At 43.0% G+C, this 15,244-nt stretch overlaps 1 protein-coding gene across 2 annotated transcripts in view; it reads right to left on the bottom strand.

Moving 5' to 3' along the window:
- LOC117360536 (SAP domain-containing ribonucleoprotein-like) overlaps nucleotides 1–15,244 on the bottom strand; it is a 179,429-nt gene that overhangs the window by 9,153 nt on the left and 155,032 nt on the right. The window contains exons 9-10 of one of the 2 annotated variants that reach the window (XM_033944434.1): nucleotides 8,248–8,328; nucleotides 8,128–8,165 (exon numbers count right to left, since the gene is read on the bottom strand). In XM_033944434.1, the coding sequence (XP_033800325.1) occupies nucleotides 8,128–8,165; nucleotides 8,248–8,328 (119 nt within the window). Of the gene's footprint in view, nucleotides 1–7,554; nucleotides 8,166–8,247; nucleotides 8,329–15,244 lie in introns of those variants that run through there. The other variant, XM_033944435.1, reaches the window with a different exon arrangement.

Below are 15,244 nucleotides of genomic sequence, written 5' to 3'. Positions count from 1 at the left end.
AGGTGCTCATATTACAGCTAGTACTAAAAGTGTCCAAGTAGCTCAAGCGGGAATATCCCCAGTGTTCTCCCTAGCGCCTTTCAGCCGGGCGCCCCGCCCGGCTAGATTAGGTGAGCGCCCGGCTGTCATCTTGGCTGCAAATTCGCCTTCGCCTGACTTTTTTTTTTTTTTTTTTTAAATGCCAGAAAAAGGGTTTTCAGCTTTACTTTTTTAAACAATCTTCCTACTGCTGGTCGATTTTTACAGTCGCAGTTGGAGGCAGGGGCTGCAGGCTCATTATGACCCAGTGCACAAACAGGAAGAACCCCGACGTTGTGTTTACTTTTATTCTGCAGCTTATTGCACAAGATGCTCCTGCACAAAGCGAAACCAATCAGAAAGAGGAGAGGGGGAAGCTCGCAGCTGCGTGCTTCAGTAACTGCTGCTGGCTAACGGAGGGAGAAGATACCTAAGAGAAATGAAGAAGGTCCGAGAAATAGATTCGCTACAGGCTAAGGCAGGGAGATAGGACAGGGAGGAAAGCTTACAACTTGGTGTTCTTGCTTGCTTCGGGCCTTCCTCGCTGCCGGGTCCTGCCTACTTTCTGTTTCCATGAAGGCAGGACCCGGCAGCGAGGAAGGCCCGAAGCAAGGAAGAGCTCCAAGTTGTAAGCTTACCTCCATCGCTGACCTATCTCCTGCCTTAGCCTGTAGCGAATCTGCCGACCGAGGCGGGGGGGGGGGGAACTGATGGGGGGAGAGAAATGCTGTTACTGCTGCACCCAATTAAGGGGGAGAGAAATGCTCCTGCTGCACCCAATGGGGGGGGGAGGAAGACCAGGGAAAGGAAAGGAGAGGAGAGGAAAGAGATGCCAAGACCATAGGAGGGAGGAAAAGGAAAGGAGATACCAGACTATGGGGGGGAGAAGGAGACAGATGCCAGACTAGGGGAAAGGAAGGAAGGAGGGAGAGAAAGGAAGGAGTGGAGATGCAAGATAATGGAGGGGGTGGGGGAGCGGAGAGAGATGCCAGGGCATGGGGGAGGGGAGGGAAGGGAAACTAAGGAGACAAATGCCAGACCAGAGGGAAAGGAATGAAAAGTGCCAGAGCAAGGAAGCAGAAGGAGACATAGGAGAGGAGAGAGATTCCAGGGCATGAGGGGAGGGATGGGAAGAGAAATGCTGCAGCAGCATCCAATTGGGGAGGGGTGGGGGGAGAGGAAGAGAAGTGCTGCTGCTGCACCCAATTGGGGAGAAAGAGGGGAGAAGGAAGACCAGAGAAGGGAGCGGAGAGGAAAGAGATGCCAAGACCATAGGAGGGAGGGAAAGGAAAGGAGCTACCAGACCATGGAGGGGAGAGAGATGTCAGGGCATATGGGGGGAGGGGGAGGAGACAGATGCCAGACCAGGTGAAAGGAAGGAAGGAGAGAAAGGAAGAAGAGATGCCAGATTATAGAGTGGAAGGGGGAGATGGAAGGAGAGGAGAGAGATGCCAGGGCATGGGGGAGAGAAGAGGATAGAGGTGCCAGAGCATAGGGGAAGTGGTGGAAACAAAAAAAATGGAGAGGGGGTGAAGCTGAAATGGAGAGAAAGGGCACAGGAGTACAAAGGGCACAGAGTACAAAGGAGAGAAAAGGCAAAGGATATACAGTTTATTGAAGGGACATAGAAAGAGGGAAGATGCCATATGGAATAGAGAGAGGGCGGACACTGGATGGAAAGGGCAGAGAGGGTGGACAGTGGATGCAAGGGGGAGAGAGAGAGGGCAGAGGCTGGGTGGAAGGAGCAAAGAGAGAGGACAGATGTTGCATGGAAGGAAGCGAGGACAAACGCTGAATAGAAAGAAGAGAGTGAAGAGAAGATGATTAAAGCAGAAATGACAAAAGGTGGAAAAAAAATTTTGTTGTTGCTTTACGTAGAATCAAGTAGTATTGTAACTGTATTGATTAAAGTTTATCAATAGGAAATGGAAATAAGGCAGTTTTTTGGGGACTAAACCCCTTTCCTCAGGTCAGGACAGGATACCATAACAGCAGTATACTGTACTGTCTTGAAGAAAGATTTGGCCTCTGAAAGCTAATTACTACTAATTGAAAAATGGATTAGTCCAATAAAATGGTATTTTCTTATTTCTCTCTTCCCTGTTTTATTTATATTTGTTAATTTGCAAAGTGGTGATTGTTATGTACAGATTTTTTCAAATTTACATCTACTGTCTTTATATTTTGCACAGTATTAGGGTACGTGTCACTGTTTCTGTGGTGTTGCATTGTATGCAGAGTCTAGTTTCTTGGCGTTTCAGTTTAACTTTTGTCTACATATTTCTATTTTTAGTTTGTGATTATTCCATATTGGGCGAGGGTGTATGTCTGTTCTGTGTGTATGAAAAGGACATGGCTTTCTGTTAGCATTGACTACAGGATCAATTGACTGTGCAGGATCTGGCTTGTTTAGTTTTATAATGTATGTGTTGGTGTTCTAGTGCTCACTGCAGTGTTTAAGATGCTGCCTTTTCCTAGGTGCACCCTTGTTGTGTAACTCATGGATTATTACTAAAAATAACTATTTTTATATAGAGGAAGGGGTTATTAAAAAATGATAAGCACTGGCTGTCATATATACTAGGTACGCCACTGGATTTAATGACCCTATGCTAACTTGACTGTTGATGTAGGTGTTGTTCCCCCCCCATACACACTATAATGAATTAAATTAAAGCTGTATTAACATCAAACAGCTTTCAAATGACATTATAAGCAAATAAAAATAAAATATTTTAATACATTGCTAATTATTACCTGCATTTTTACCTAAACTGTTTTGCCTAGCTCTAACTTTGATTTTTATCTGCTACTTTTTTATTTTGCTGTAGTGTGATCACACAGGTCTCCTTCAAGGCTCAGTAACACCTCTCCATAAATTATGTGGAAGAGGTTTGGAAGTGGGGATCGCATCTATTTCATATCGTCAGTGAGACCTCAAGAAGGAATCTAGTGATCAAAATATTATTAGAGGTGCTGTAGAGACGTTTCTTGTATGACTGGATGAGCTATATTTATCTATTTTTTTAGTTGTTTAAATTCAAGCAGAAATATATGGCTAGATTGAACCTGATGATTTCATTAACACACTTCCCTTTTTTAAATCTCTATACCATTTGAAAGAGGGCGAATATCTAATTATTCACTTCTAGAATTGGATACTTCTTAAATTTAGTAAAAATATTCTGGCACAAGTGTCAAACCTTAAAAAAAGGAAGTCATAGTGAGCATTGAAAAATAATAATTAATACAAATAGTACACATTTAGGGCTCCTTTTACAAAGGTGCACTAGTGTTTTTAGCGCACACACCGGGTTAGCATATGCTATCTAAAAAACTATCGCCTGCTTAAGAGGCGGTAGCGGCTACATGCGCGGCAATTTAGCGCACGCTATTCCGCGCATTAAGGCGTTCACGCATCTTTGTAAAAGGAGCCCTTATTTTTCCCCACCACCAAATTTCCCGTCTCGCCCACTCCACCCAGCTACTTTTTCATGCCACCCGGCTGGAAAAAATTTCTGGGGAGAACACTGTATCCCCACAGAAACATAGCAAACATGCGACATGGAAAGCCATGTATGTCAACGCCCACAGTTTGGGCAACAAGATCCTAGAACTAGAGACTGAAATGAGGAACGCTGACCTGGATGTGGTGGCGATCTGAGACCTGGCTAATGGACTCCCACGGGTGGGACATGGTCATACCGGGCTACAATTTACTTCGCCGGGACAGGGAAGGCAAAATGGGAGGAGGTGTAGCACTATATACTAAAGATGACATTAAAGTCACCAGAATCGCAGATGTCAGGTACACAGGGGAATCCCTTTGGGTAAATTTGGCCAGGGGGAAAGACAATGCCTGTATCTTGGCGTAATATACAGACCCCCAAGACAACAGGATGACCTGGATATGGAATTGATCGGAGACATAGAGAATATCACCTTGCATGGGGATACAGTACTGTTAGGTGACTTCAATATGCCTGATGTGGATTGGAACACACTTTCCTCTGCATCCAGCAGCAGCAGAGGCTACTGAACTCTATGAAGGGAGCAAGACTGAGACAACTGGTGTTGGAGCCAACAAGGGAGCAGGCAATACTGGACCTGTTGCTTACCAATGGCGAAAGTGTCACAGAGGTCTCAGTGGGCGAAGCGTTGGCCTCCAGTGACCACAATATGGTATGGTTCAATCTCAAAAAGGGGTTCGCCAAATCTAACACATTGACCAAGGTCCTCAGCTTCAAGGACACCAACTTCGAAAGCATGGGGGAATTCATCCATCATGCGCTACAAAACCAAGCAGTAACAGATAACGTAGAAGAAATGTGGTCAGCTCTGAAAGATACCATACAGGAGGCAACCAACCACTATATAAAATCAGTAAGTAAACGGCGAAAGAACAATAAGCCACAGTGGTTCTCTGCGGAGATCTCGGGCCTCATAAAAGAGAAGAAAAGAGCGTTCATTTCTTACAAACAATCAGGGAATCAGGACTCGAGAGAAGACTACCTGGCCAAGACAAGAGCCGTCAAAACAGCAGTTAGAGAGGCCAAATTCCGAAACGAGGAGACATTAGCGAAGAACATCAAGAAGGGCGATAAATCCTTCTTCAGGTATATTAGTGACAGAAACAGAAACACAGGCGGGATAGTACGCCTTAGGAAACCAGACGGGAACTATGTAGAAGCAGACTCGGAAAAAGCTAAACTTTTAAACCAATACTTCTGTTCAGTCTTCACTCGCGAGGCACCGGGATCCGGCCCTCAGCTACAGACAAGGGATGGCTCAGTAGACCCGTTTAGTAATTTCGAGTTTACGCCAAGCAGTGTCTACTGTGAGCTGTCTAAACTCAAGGTTAACAAAGCGATGGGGCCAGACAACCTACACCCCAGGGTGCTCAGGGAGTTAAGTGACATCTTGGCGGAACCACTATCCGCGCTCTTCAATCTCTCCCTTAGTACGGGTATAGTCCCGTTGGACTGGAAAACGGCTAACGTCATTCCACTCCACAAGAAAGGTTGCAGGATGGAGGCTGCGAACTACAGATCGGTGAGTCTCGCATCAATAGTGAGCAAGCTAATGGAAACTCTAATCAAACGTCAATTGGATATGATCCTGAACAAGGGGAATCTACGGGATCCCTGTCAACATGGATTTACTATGGGGAGATCCTGCCAATCCAACCTGATCAGCTTCTTTGACTGGGTGACGAGGAAGCTGGATGTTGGGGAGCCCCTGGACATCGTAAACTTAGACTTCAGCAAAGCTTTCGATAGCGTACCACACCGCAGTTTGTTGAGCAAAATGAGTTCTATAGGATTGGGTGACACATTGACAAAATGGGTTGAGAACTGGCTTGGAGGTAGGCTTCAGCGGGTGGTGGTGAACGGCACCCCCTCTGAAATGACGGGGGTGATCAGTGGAGTGCCGCAGGGCTCGGTCTTGGGCCTGATCCTGTTCAACATCTTTATAAGAGACTTGGCTGAAGGGCTTCGAGGTAAAATAACGTTATTCGCAGATGACGCCAAACTATGCAATGTAGTAGACAGGAGTGCAACGGTCAAAAACTCAATGTCCGACAATATGACGCACGACCTACTCCTACTGGAGCGTTGGTCTAGGATCTGGCAACTAGATTTCAATGCCAAAAAATGCAAAGTCATGCACCTTGGCAGCCAAAATCCATGCAAAAGTTACACCCTTAATGGCGAGATCCTAGCAAGGACTGTAGCAGAACGGGACTTAGGGGTGATCATCAGTGAAGACATGAAGACTGCCAATCAAGTGGAGCAGGCTTCATCTAAGGCTAGACAAATCATAGGGTGTATACATAGGGGTTTCGTCAGCCATAAGCCTGAAGTCATTATGCCATTGTATAGATCCATGGTGAGACCCCATCTGGAATACTGTGTACAATTCTGGAAGCCTCATTACCGCAAAGATGTGCTGAGACTGGAGTCGGTCCAGCGAATGGCCACCAGGATGGTCTCGGGACTCAAGGACCTCCCGTACGAGGAACGGCTGGATAAGTTGCGGCTATACTCACTCGAGGAACGCAGAGAAAGGGGAGACATGATCGAGACGTTCAAATATCTCACGGGCCGTATCGAGGTGGAAGACGATATCTTCTTTTTCAAAGGTCCCACGGCTACAAGAGGGCATCCGTGGAAAATCAGGGGAGGGAAGCTGCACGGTGACACCAGGAAGTACTTTTTCACCAAGAGAGTGATTGATCGCTGGAATAGTCTTCCACTTCAGGTGATCGAGTCCAGCAGCATGCCTGATTTTAAGACAAAATGGGATCTCTTCACAGAGAAAGGTAGGGGAGGGTCATTAGGGTGGGCAGACTAGATGGGCCGTAGCCCTTATCTGCCGTCTATTTCTATGTTTCTATGTTTCTATGAGCCCGAGGTGCCTGAGCCAGTCAGAGCCTTAGGCCCCTCCCCGAGCATCACATAGCCTAAGGCCTTCAGTTCATGGATCGAGACCTTCGGAGCAGAAAGGACTGAGCATCCCTCCTGCTCCCAACTTTTACAGGTAGGGGGAGGGGGTGTCTGGTGGCAGGAGGGAGTGGGCATCCCTTTTGCCATTTGTTTTTTTTTTGGGGGGGGTCGTTGAAGGAAAGGAAGGAAGGAGTTGACATCCCTCCTGCCATATTTTGGAGCGCGGTAGGAGGAGCGCCAATGGCAGAAAGAAGGCGGCATCCCTCCTGCCATTTTTTGGGGTTCGGGGAGGGAGGAAGGGAGGGAGCACTTTGTCGGGGGGGAGGAACCTTTTTTTCCCTTTTTTTTTTTTTTTTTTTTTTTTAATGGCCAGATATTTTGCATGTGTAATACATTCAAAATATCTGGCTCATTAAAAAAAAAAAGCCGGCTGAAGTCCTGACAGCAATGACAGGAAGCTGCTTCTCCTGTCACTACTGTCAGGGCTCTGCCCCAACTCAATCGCTCACTGAGCGATTGAGTTGGGGAGTTTGCATGCAAATGATTTGCACCTCTGTGCAAATCATTTGCATGCATAAAAGATAGTGAATCAATCGCTGTTTAAAAATTGGCCAGAAAATCGGCCAACAGCAATTGAGTCGCTATCTTTAGTGAATCTGGGCCTATATATGGTGCCCAGATTTGGGCACCTAAATTTGATCCTAATTTTGAGAAATGTACACAACTTAAAAGGCTATCGAGCAATAATTGGTTGCTAACAACCATTTACTAATGTTAAATGGCACCAATTAGGATTTGTGCATGCATTTGGCTGCACCCAAATCCCATTGCGTGCAACTCAAAAGAGGATGTGGCCATGGAGCATGGGTCTGAGAAAGGCATTTCAGAAACATTCATATGTTGTTGCAGAATAATTGGTCAGTGCACCCAAGTTGTTTCAGCAGGCCTAAGTCTAGTGCTCAAAGTTAGGGCATGGGAATCAGAATTAAAAGCAATTAATTGCACTTAGCATCAATCATTTCTGGCAACCATTTTTGAGCATCATGTAGAATCCAGTCCTAAGTATTTATTTAAATGATTAAACCACTACTGAACTTAAATTATATATTTGTTTAAGCACTCTTTGTAGTCATGTATGCTTAATTCAAAAGGCAATACTAATAACTATCTTTCAATATTCTAATTGTCATTCATAGGTAACATGAAGAACATTTCAACATTATCAAAACAAAATATTGCAATTTTAACTGTATTTACTTAGGGCTCCTTTTATTAAGCTCTGGTAGAGGTTTCTACAGCAGTCCAACGAGATTACTGCTCTGATGTTCATAGGAATTCTATGAGCGTCTGAGCAGTTACCTCATCAGGCTGTGGTAGAAACCTCTACCATGGCTTAGTAAAACCTAGCGTTAATTTTGAATGACTTAGTTTATGATTTCTATCTTTTACATGCTCAGGTACATATCATAACAGACAAAATCAAAGACTGAACTACAGATGGATAAGCCTGCATGGAAAAGATGCAAGCATCCCACCTATGTACAATGATTATATACTCAACAACAAATGGAACAACATAACAATTTGGAAAAAAGTACAGAAAAAGATGCATTTGATAGAAAATTTTTCAAAATGCTAATATATAGAGACTATCACAGCTTACAGTAGCCCAAAGCGCTCAGCTCTCTTCTTTTTCTTTTCCTAAAACAAAAAAAAATCATAAATTACATTTTTATAACAGTTTTTTTTAAACAGCTATCAAATTACATTTAACATCTGTTACCTCAGGACCATCAAGGATGTATAAAGGTGGCAGAACAACCCCAAAGCGTTCTTTTCTTTTCTTTATCTGGTTAAAATCTTCCTATAGTTGAAAATAAAGTTGAATTTTAACAGCTTTGCTATAAACAGGATACATTTTTAAAACATTTTCTGGAAGGCTTCCCCCCCTACACCTTTTATTCTATTCTTGTGTCTCCAAAACTCCAATTTTCTCCTATATCATGCATACTTAAACCAAAAGCTAAGAAAATACTGACTGCATAGAAACTGTGCAAGAACATGCTTCTAGAACAGGGGTGAGCAAAGAGGGCCGTAATCCAGTTGGGTTTTTAGGATTTCCCCAATGCGATCCATTTTCATACAATGGGAGGCAGTGCATCCAAATAGATCTCATGCATATTCATTGGGGAAATCCTAAAAACCCGACTGGATTGCGGCCCTCGTTGCACACCCCTGTTCTAGAATTACCAGAACACTACAAATAGCTGACTTTCATCGCTTTACATATTTTTATTTCTTTGTGCTTTCCAAGCTTGGTAAGATTTAAAGCCATTTCTCTACTTGTACTTTTATTCTTTTTTTATTAAGGCTCTCTTTTATTAAGCTGCAGCAGAGGTTATCAAGGCGACTCTGAGGGCTAAATGCTCCGATGCTATTCCGATGCTCATAAGAATTCTATGAGCATCAGAACTGTTACTGCCAGGGCCAGCACTAAAAACTGCGCTATGGTTTTGTAAAGGGGAGAGGGTAAAGAAGAAAAAAAAAAGCTTTTCACTGCTTAAGCTGCTTGGTATCAGGGATAAAAGTTAATGATTTTTAAAAAAAGGATCAAAAAATTGGATTTTTTTTTCAAATTTAAATCAGATTTTTAAAATTTAAATTGGATTAAAAAAATATATATATGCTTTTTCGAGGAAAAATCTATCCAAAGATAGTTTCTATTTAAGACACATTACAGTCCAAATGATATTCATCATGAAATAAGGATTCGTTTTTAATTATATAACATGAAGCTGTATATTCATGCAATGTTTAAAATTTTTGGTAAATGTATTCCATTCATCCATTTACAATGTCACAAGCAATTTTTTTTATCTAGAAGATATCACAGATGCTTGGTTTCTTAAAACTGAATTTGTGTCTGCAGAGATAACATGCTACTTCTACAAAAATGTTGCAAAACATACAAAACCTTAGCCCCATTGTTCCTTTGCAAATCAATGTACACAGAATCAACTGCTAGGGTTATATACAGTATCTGCACAAGGAGCTAAGTGTGAGGAGGAAGGGGAAAGCATTAAAATTGAACATAAACTTTTCTGTAGAAAGCTATGATTTAAATCAAATCTTTCCGACTATTTATTTATTTATTGAATTCATTTTCTATCCCATTATCCCCAAAGAGCTCAGAACAGGCTACACTGATTTAAATCAAATCCACTCTGCTTGGTACTAATAAAGTAGTACTTTTCAAGTGATCAAATATGCCTTTGGATCTCATCCTATCCCTCCCCCACCCTCTCCCAAATGATTTTCTTACATAATCATCCTGGGACACATTAAAGAATTTTGATGCACTTGATAGATAAGACAGTCTTAATACAAACTATCAAAATGACCTTTATGTAGTGCAATAACTGAGATGCCTAGTCCTATGGTAATCATCTTGGAGGCTATGAGCTTACTGTTTCCAGCTCTCTGCAAGGAAAAAAGTGGAACACCTAAAAGAGGAGTTAGCCGCAGTTAAAGAAAACTGCTTCACTGGTAGATTACAACATGTCACATATAGGTACCCATTCTCCAAAATGATGTCTTTAAAAAAATGCCTCTGGTGCACTGGAAAATTATGACACGTCGCTCAAGTTGTGGGCCCAAATTTTCAACTATGCACAAATTTGCACATACAACTCATAGAAAAATATCAGTTACATGCATAACTTAATGATTTAATTATCTAATTGGCTTTAATTTGAGTTAATTGGCACTAATGATCAGTTACAGGCATAAATGCCCTTAGGGCTAGATGCACTAAAGTCAGCAATTGTTGCTAAACCTGTTTTCACAGCTTTAGCGACACTCGTTACCGACCCAATCCACAAAATTGCCCATCGCATGTTTTTCCCCCCCAGTTGCGCATTTTCTGATCCGGCCATGCAAATTAGCTAAAACCTCATGCAAAATAGCTAAGCGATTGATGCATGAACATCGCTCGGCTATTCCAAATGGGTTTTTAGCAATCGCAAAAATTGATTTGTCTAGAAAATATCCCATTAAGAAAAAAAGAAAAAATCCCCTACCACCGATGACCAGCCCTCCCCAATGACCCCTGACAAACGTGCCCCCCCCGAGCCAGGCACACCCGAGCCACTACCCCCCAAGCCCCAAACCCACTCCCTCCTGCCATCCTGATGGCACCCCTACAGCAAAACTGCAGGAGGGATACACGAAATTTCAAACCGTTCTTCAGATATGTTAAGGGGAAGCAGCCGGCAAAGGAGGAGGTGGGACCGCTGGATGACGGAGATAGGAAAGGAGTGGTGAAGGAGGAAAAAGAAGTGGTGGATAGACTAAACATGTTTTTTTCGTCAGTATTTACAAAGGACGACACAACCAACGTGCCGGAACCTGAAAAAATCTTCAAAGGAGATCAAGCAAAAAAATTAACATCCATGGAGGTAAGCCTCGAAGACGTACATAAGCAGATAGATAGACTAAAAACTGACAAATCTCCAGGCCCGGACGGAATCCACCCTAGGGTACTGAAAGAACTAAAGGGGGAAATAGCAGAACTACTACAGCAGGTTTGTAACCTATCCCTGTAAACAGGCGTGATCCCGGAGGATTGGAAGATAGCTAATGTTACGCCCATCTTCAAAAAGGGATCAAGAGGTGACCCGGGGAACTACAGACCAGTAAGTCTGACTTCGGTTCCGGGGAAGATGGCAGAAGCGCTGATAAAGGGCAGCATCGATGAGCATCTAGAAAGGAATAAACTGATGAAAACAAGCCAACATGGCTTCTGCAAGGGAAGATCGTGCCTAACGAACTTGTTGCACTTCTTCGAAGGAATTAACAAACAAATGGACAAGGGGGTCCCCATAGACATCGTATACTTAGATTTCCAAAAAGCCTTTGACAAGGTACCCCATGAACGCCTACTACTGAAACTGAAGAATCATGGGGTGGAAGGAGATGTACATAGATGGATGAAAAATTGGCTGGCGGGTAGGAAGCAAAGGGTAGGAGTGAAGGGCCACTACTCGGACTGGGGGAGGGTCACGAGTGGTGTTCCCGCAGGGGTCGGTACTCGGACCGCTGCTGTTCAATGTATTTATAAATGACCTAGAAACAGGGACGAAGTGTGAGGTAATAAAATTTGTAGACGACACCAAACTATTTAGTGAAGTTGGGACTAAAGAGGACTGTGAGGGTTTACAAAGGGACCTGGACAAACTAGAAGAGTGGGCGACGAGATGGCAGATGAAGTTTAATGTAGAGAAATGTAAAGTCTTGCATGTAGGAAACAATAACCCGAAGTACAGCTATACGATGGGAGGGCTGTAAATGGGTGAAAGTACCCAAGAAAAGAACTTGGGGGTAATAGTGGACAAGTCAATGAAGCCGTCGCCACAGTGCGTGGCGGCCTCCAAGAAGGCAAATAGAATGTTGGGTATTATCAAGAAAGGTATTACAACCAGAACGAAAGAAGTTATCCTGCCATTGTATTGGGCGATGGTGCGCCCGCATCTGGAGTACTGCATCCAGTATTGGTCGCCGTACCTTAAGAAGGATATGGCAATACTCAAGAGAGTCCAGAAAAGAGCGACACGATTGATAAAAGGTATGGAAAACCTTTCATATGTGAAAGATTAGAGAAACTAGGGCTCTTTTCCCTGGAAAGCGGAGGCTTAGAGGGGACATGATAGAGACTTACAAGGTCATGAAGGGCATAGAGAAAGTGGAGAAGAACAGATTCTTCAAACTTTTGAAAACCACAAGAAAAAGAGGGCATTCGGAAAAATTAAGATGGAACAGCTTCAGAACCAATGTTAGGAAGTTCTTCTTCACCCAAAGGGTGAATGTGCTTCCAGAGGGTGTGATAGGACAGAGTACGATATTGGGGTTCAAAAAGGGATTGGATGATTTCCTGAAGAAAAAGGGGATAGAAGAGTATAGATAGAGGATTACTATACAGGTCCTGGACCTGATGGGCTGCCGCGTGAGCGGGCTGCTGGGCGTGATGGACCTCTGGTCTGACACATCAGAGGCACTGCTTATGTTCTTATGACCCTCTGTGCCAATTGTCCCCCGCCAATCATATCCTAACCCCTCCTGAAAAAAAGGCAGGAGGGATGCCCACTCTCTCCTGCCACTGGAGGCCCCCTCAACACCCCCCTGGAGTCTTTTAAGTTGGGAGCAGGAGGGGTGCTCAGTCACTCCTTCTCCGAGGTCGCCAAGTCTACAATGCTGGGCCTTCTCCCGGTGTATCATGTGATGCACGGGGAGGGATCTAAGTCCCTGATTGACTCAGATGTCTCAGGCCCCCTGAGCCAATCAGGGACTTCCTTAGGCTCCTTCATCTGTATCCCAGATACAAGGGAGAGTTCCATCCTCTTTATCATCTTGGTCGCTCTTCTTTGAACCTTTTCTAGTGCCGCTATATCTTTCTTGAGATAAGACGACCAGAATTGAACACAATACTCCAGGTGAGGTCGCACCATGGAGCGATACAGAGGCATTATAACATTCTTAGTCTTGTTAACCATCCCTTTTATAATAATTCCTAGTATCCTGTTTGCTTTTTTGGCTACCACCACACATTGGGTGAAAGGTTTCATCGTATTGTCTACAATGACACCGAGATCCTTTTCTTGGGTGCTGACCCTCAAGGTGGATCCCTAGCATCCGGTAACTATGATTTGGGGTTTTCTTCCCACAGTGCATCACTTTGCATTTGTCCACATTAAATTTCATCTGCCATTTGGATGCCCGGTCTTCCGACTTCCTAAGGTCTGCTTGTATTTTTTCACAATCTGAATGCATTTTAACAACTTTCAACTGTTTAGTGTCATAATAATAATAATAATAACTTTATTTTTCTATACCGCCATAGTCAGGTGACTTCTAGGCGGTTCACACTGTAAGAAGGCTGGACATTCAGCGAATAACAAGGTCACAATACAATACAATAAGTCAACATACAATACAAGACAAAACAATACAATACAATACAATACAATGAGTGTATACAACACAGTACAATATAATACAACGAGTCTAAATATAATACAATACAATAAGTCTAAAGACAACACCATACATAAGTCTGATACAGTATCGTACAATGAGTCTAAATATAATACAATAGTGAAGAGGGGAAAGTTACAGATTGGGGTTCAATGGGTAATGAGTAACTGAGTATTTCTTTAGAACTTCCATTTGAATTGGAGTACTATGGATAGCGAATATCTGAGTACATGAGGGGCATCTTGAGAAAGAAAGAAAGGCGTTTAGAGGGAGGGGAGTCTTAGTGCGGGAGGGGACGATTTTAGTCCTTGAATTTTTCGAATAGGGCGGTTTTGATCGATTTGCGGAATGCACTGTAAGACAGGTTGGGTTCGTTTATGTAGTTTTTCAGCCAAACTTGCTGTCTGTTCGCTTGGAACTTAAAGGTTCATCTGCAAATTTAATCACCTCACTCGTCGTTCCAATTTCCAGATCATTTGTAAATAAGTTAAATAACACCGGTCCCATTACTGATTCTTGTGGCACTCCACTGTTTACTCTCTTCCATTGAGGAAAATGACCATTTAACCTTACCCTCTGTTTTCTATCCGATAATCAATTCCTAATCCACAACTGAACTTTGCCACCTATCCCATGACTAATTTTCTCAGGAGCCTCTCATAAGGAACTTTGTTAAAAGCTTTCTGAAATCTAGATACACTGCATCTACTAGCTCACCTTTATCTACATCTTCAAAGAAACCAAGCAAATTGGTGAGGCAAGATCTCTCTCAGCTGAACCCATGCTGACTCGGTCTCATTAAATCATGTTTGTCTACATGTTCCACAATTTTATAATTGTTTCCACCATTTTGCCTGGCACTGAATTCAGGCTAATTTCCCGGATCTCCCCTGGAATCCTTTTTAAAAATCAGTGTAATGTTGACCACCCTCCAATCTTAAGTTACTACAGACAATTTTAGTGACAGGTTACAGATCTCTAACAGCAGGGTCAGCAATTTCATGTTTGAGTTCTTTTAGTACCCTGGTATGTATACCATCTGGTCCAGGCAATTTATCACTTTTTAACTTGTCGATTTGGCTTAGTACTTTTCCTACCAATCCTTCAGCAATGTCGCTCATAAACATGTTGAATAGGATCGGCCCAAGTACAGACATTCCACTGCTTACATTTCTATCCTCTGAGAAAACTTCATTAACTACCTTCCAATGCCGTCTGTCCATCAACCAGTTCACCACTTTTTGTCCTAACTTTAGCCCACTGAGTTTATTTATGACCCACCTATGAAGGACCATGTCAAAAGTCTTGAAATACATTCAGCCCATTTCCAATATCCAATTCTTTGGACACCCAGACAAAGAAATCCATCAGATTCATTGGGCATAATTTTCCTTTGGGGAAGCCATGTTGCCTCGGATCTTGTAACCCATTGGATTCCAGGAAACTCACCATCCTTTCCTTGAGCGTGCTCCATTACTTTTCCAACCACCAAAGTAAGGTTAACCGGCCTATAGTTTCTCACCTCTTTTCTGTCTCCGCTTTTGTAAAGAGGAACCATATCCACTGTTTTCCAATCCCGTGGAACCTTCCTATCTCTGAGGATTTATTATTGAAATGTTTAAGAGTACCTGCTAGAACCCCTCCAAGCTTTCTCAAGAATCTGGCTCCATGACTTTGATCACTTTCACTTTTTCATAAACACTTTCTTCCTATACATGTAATTAACACTATTTTGAAACTTATGAATATAT

The sequence above is a fragment of the Geotrypetes seraphini genome, chromosome 5, assembly GCF_902459505.1.
Source record: "Geotrypetes seraphini chromosome 5, aGeoSer1.1, whole genome shotgun sequence".
NCBI classification, from domain to species: domain Eukaryota; kingdom Metazoa; phylum Chordata; class Amphibia; order Gymnophiona; family Dermophiidae; genus Geotrypetes; species Geotrypetes seraphini.
The sequence above is the reverse complement of the archived record's forward strand: the minus strand, read 5'-3'. Positions and strand labels throughout refer to the sequence as shown.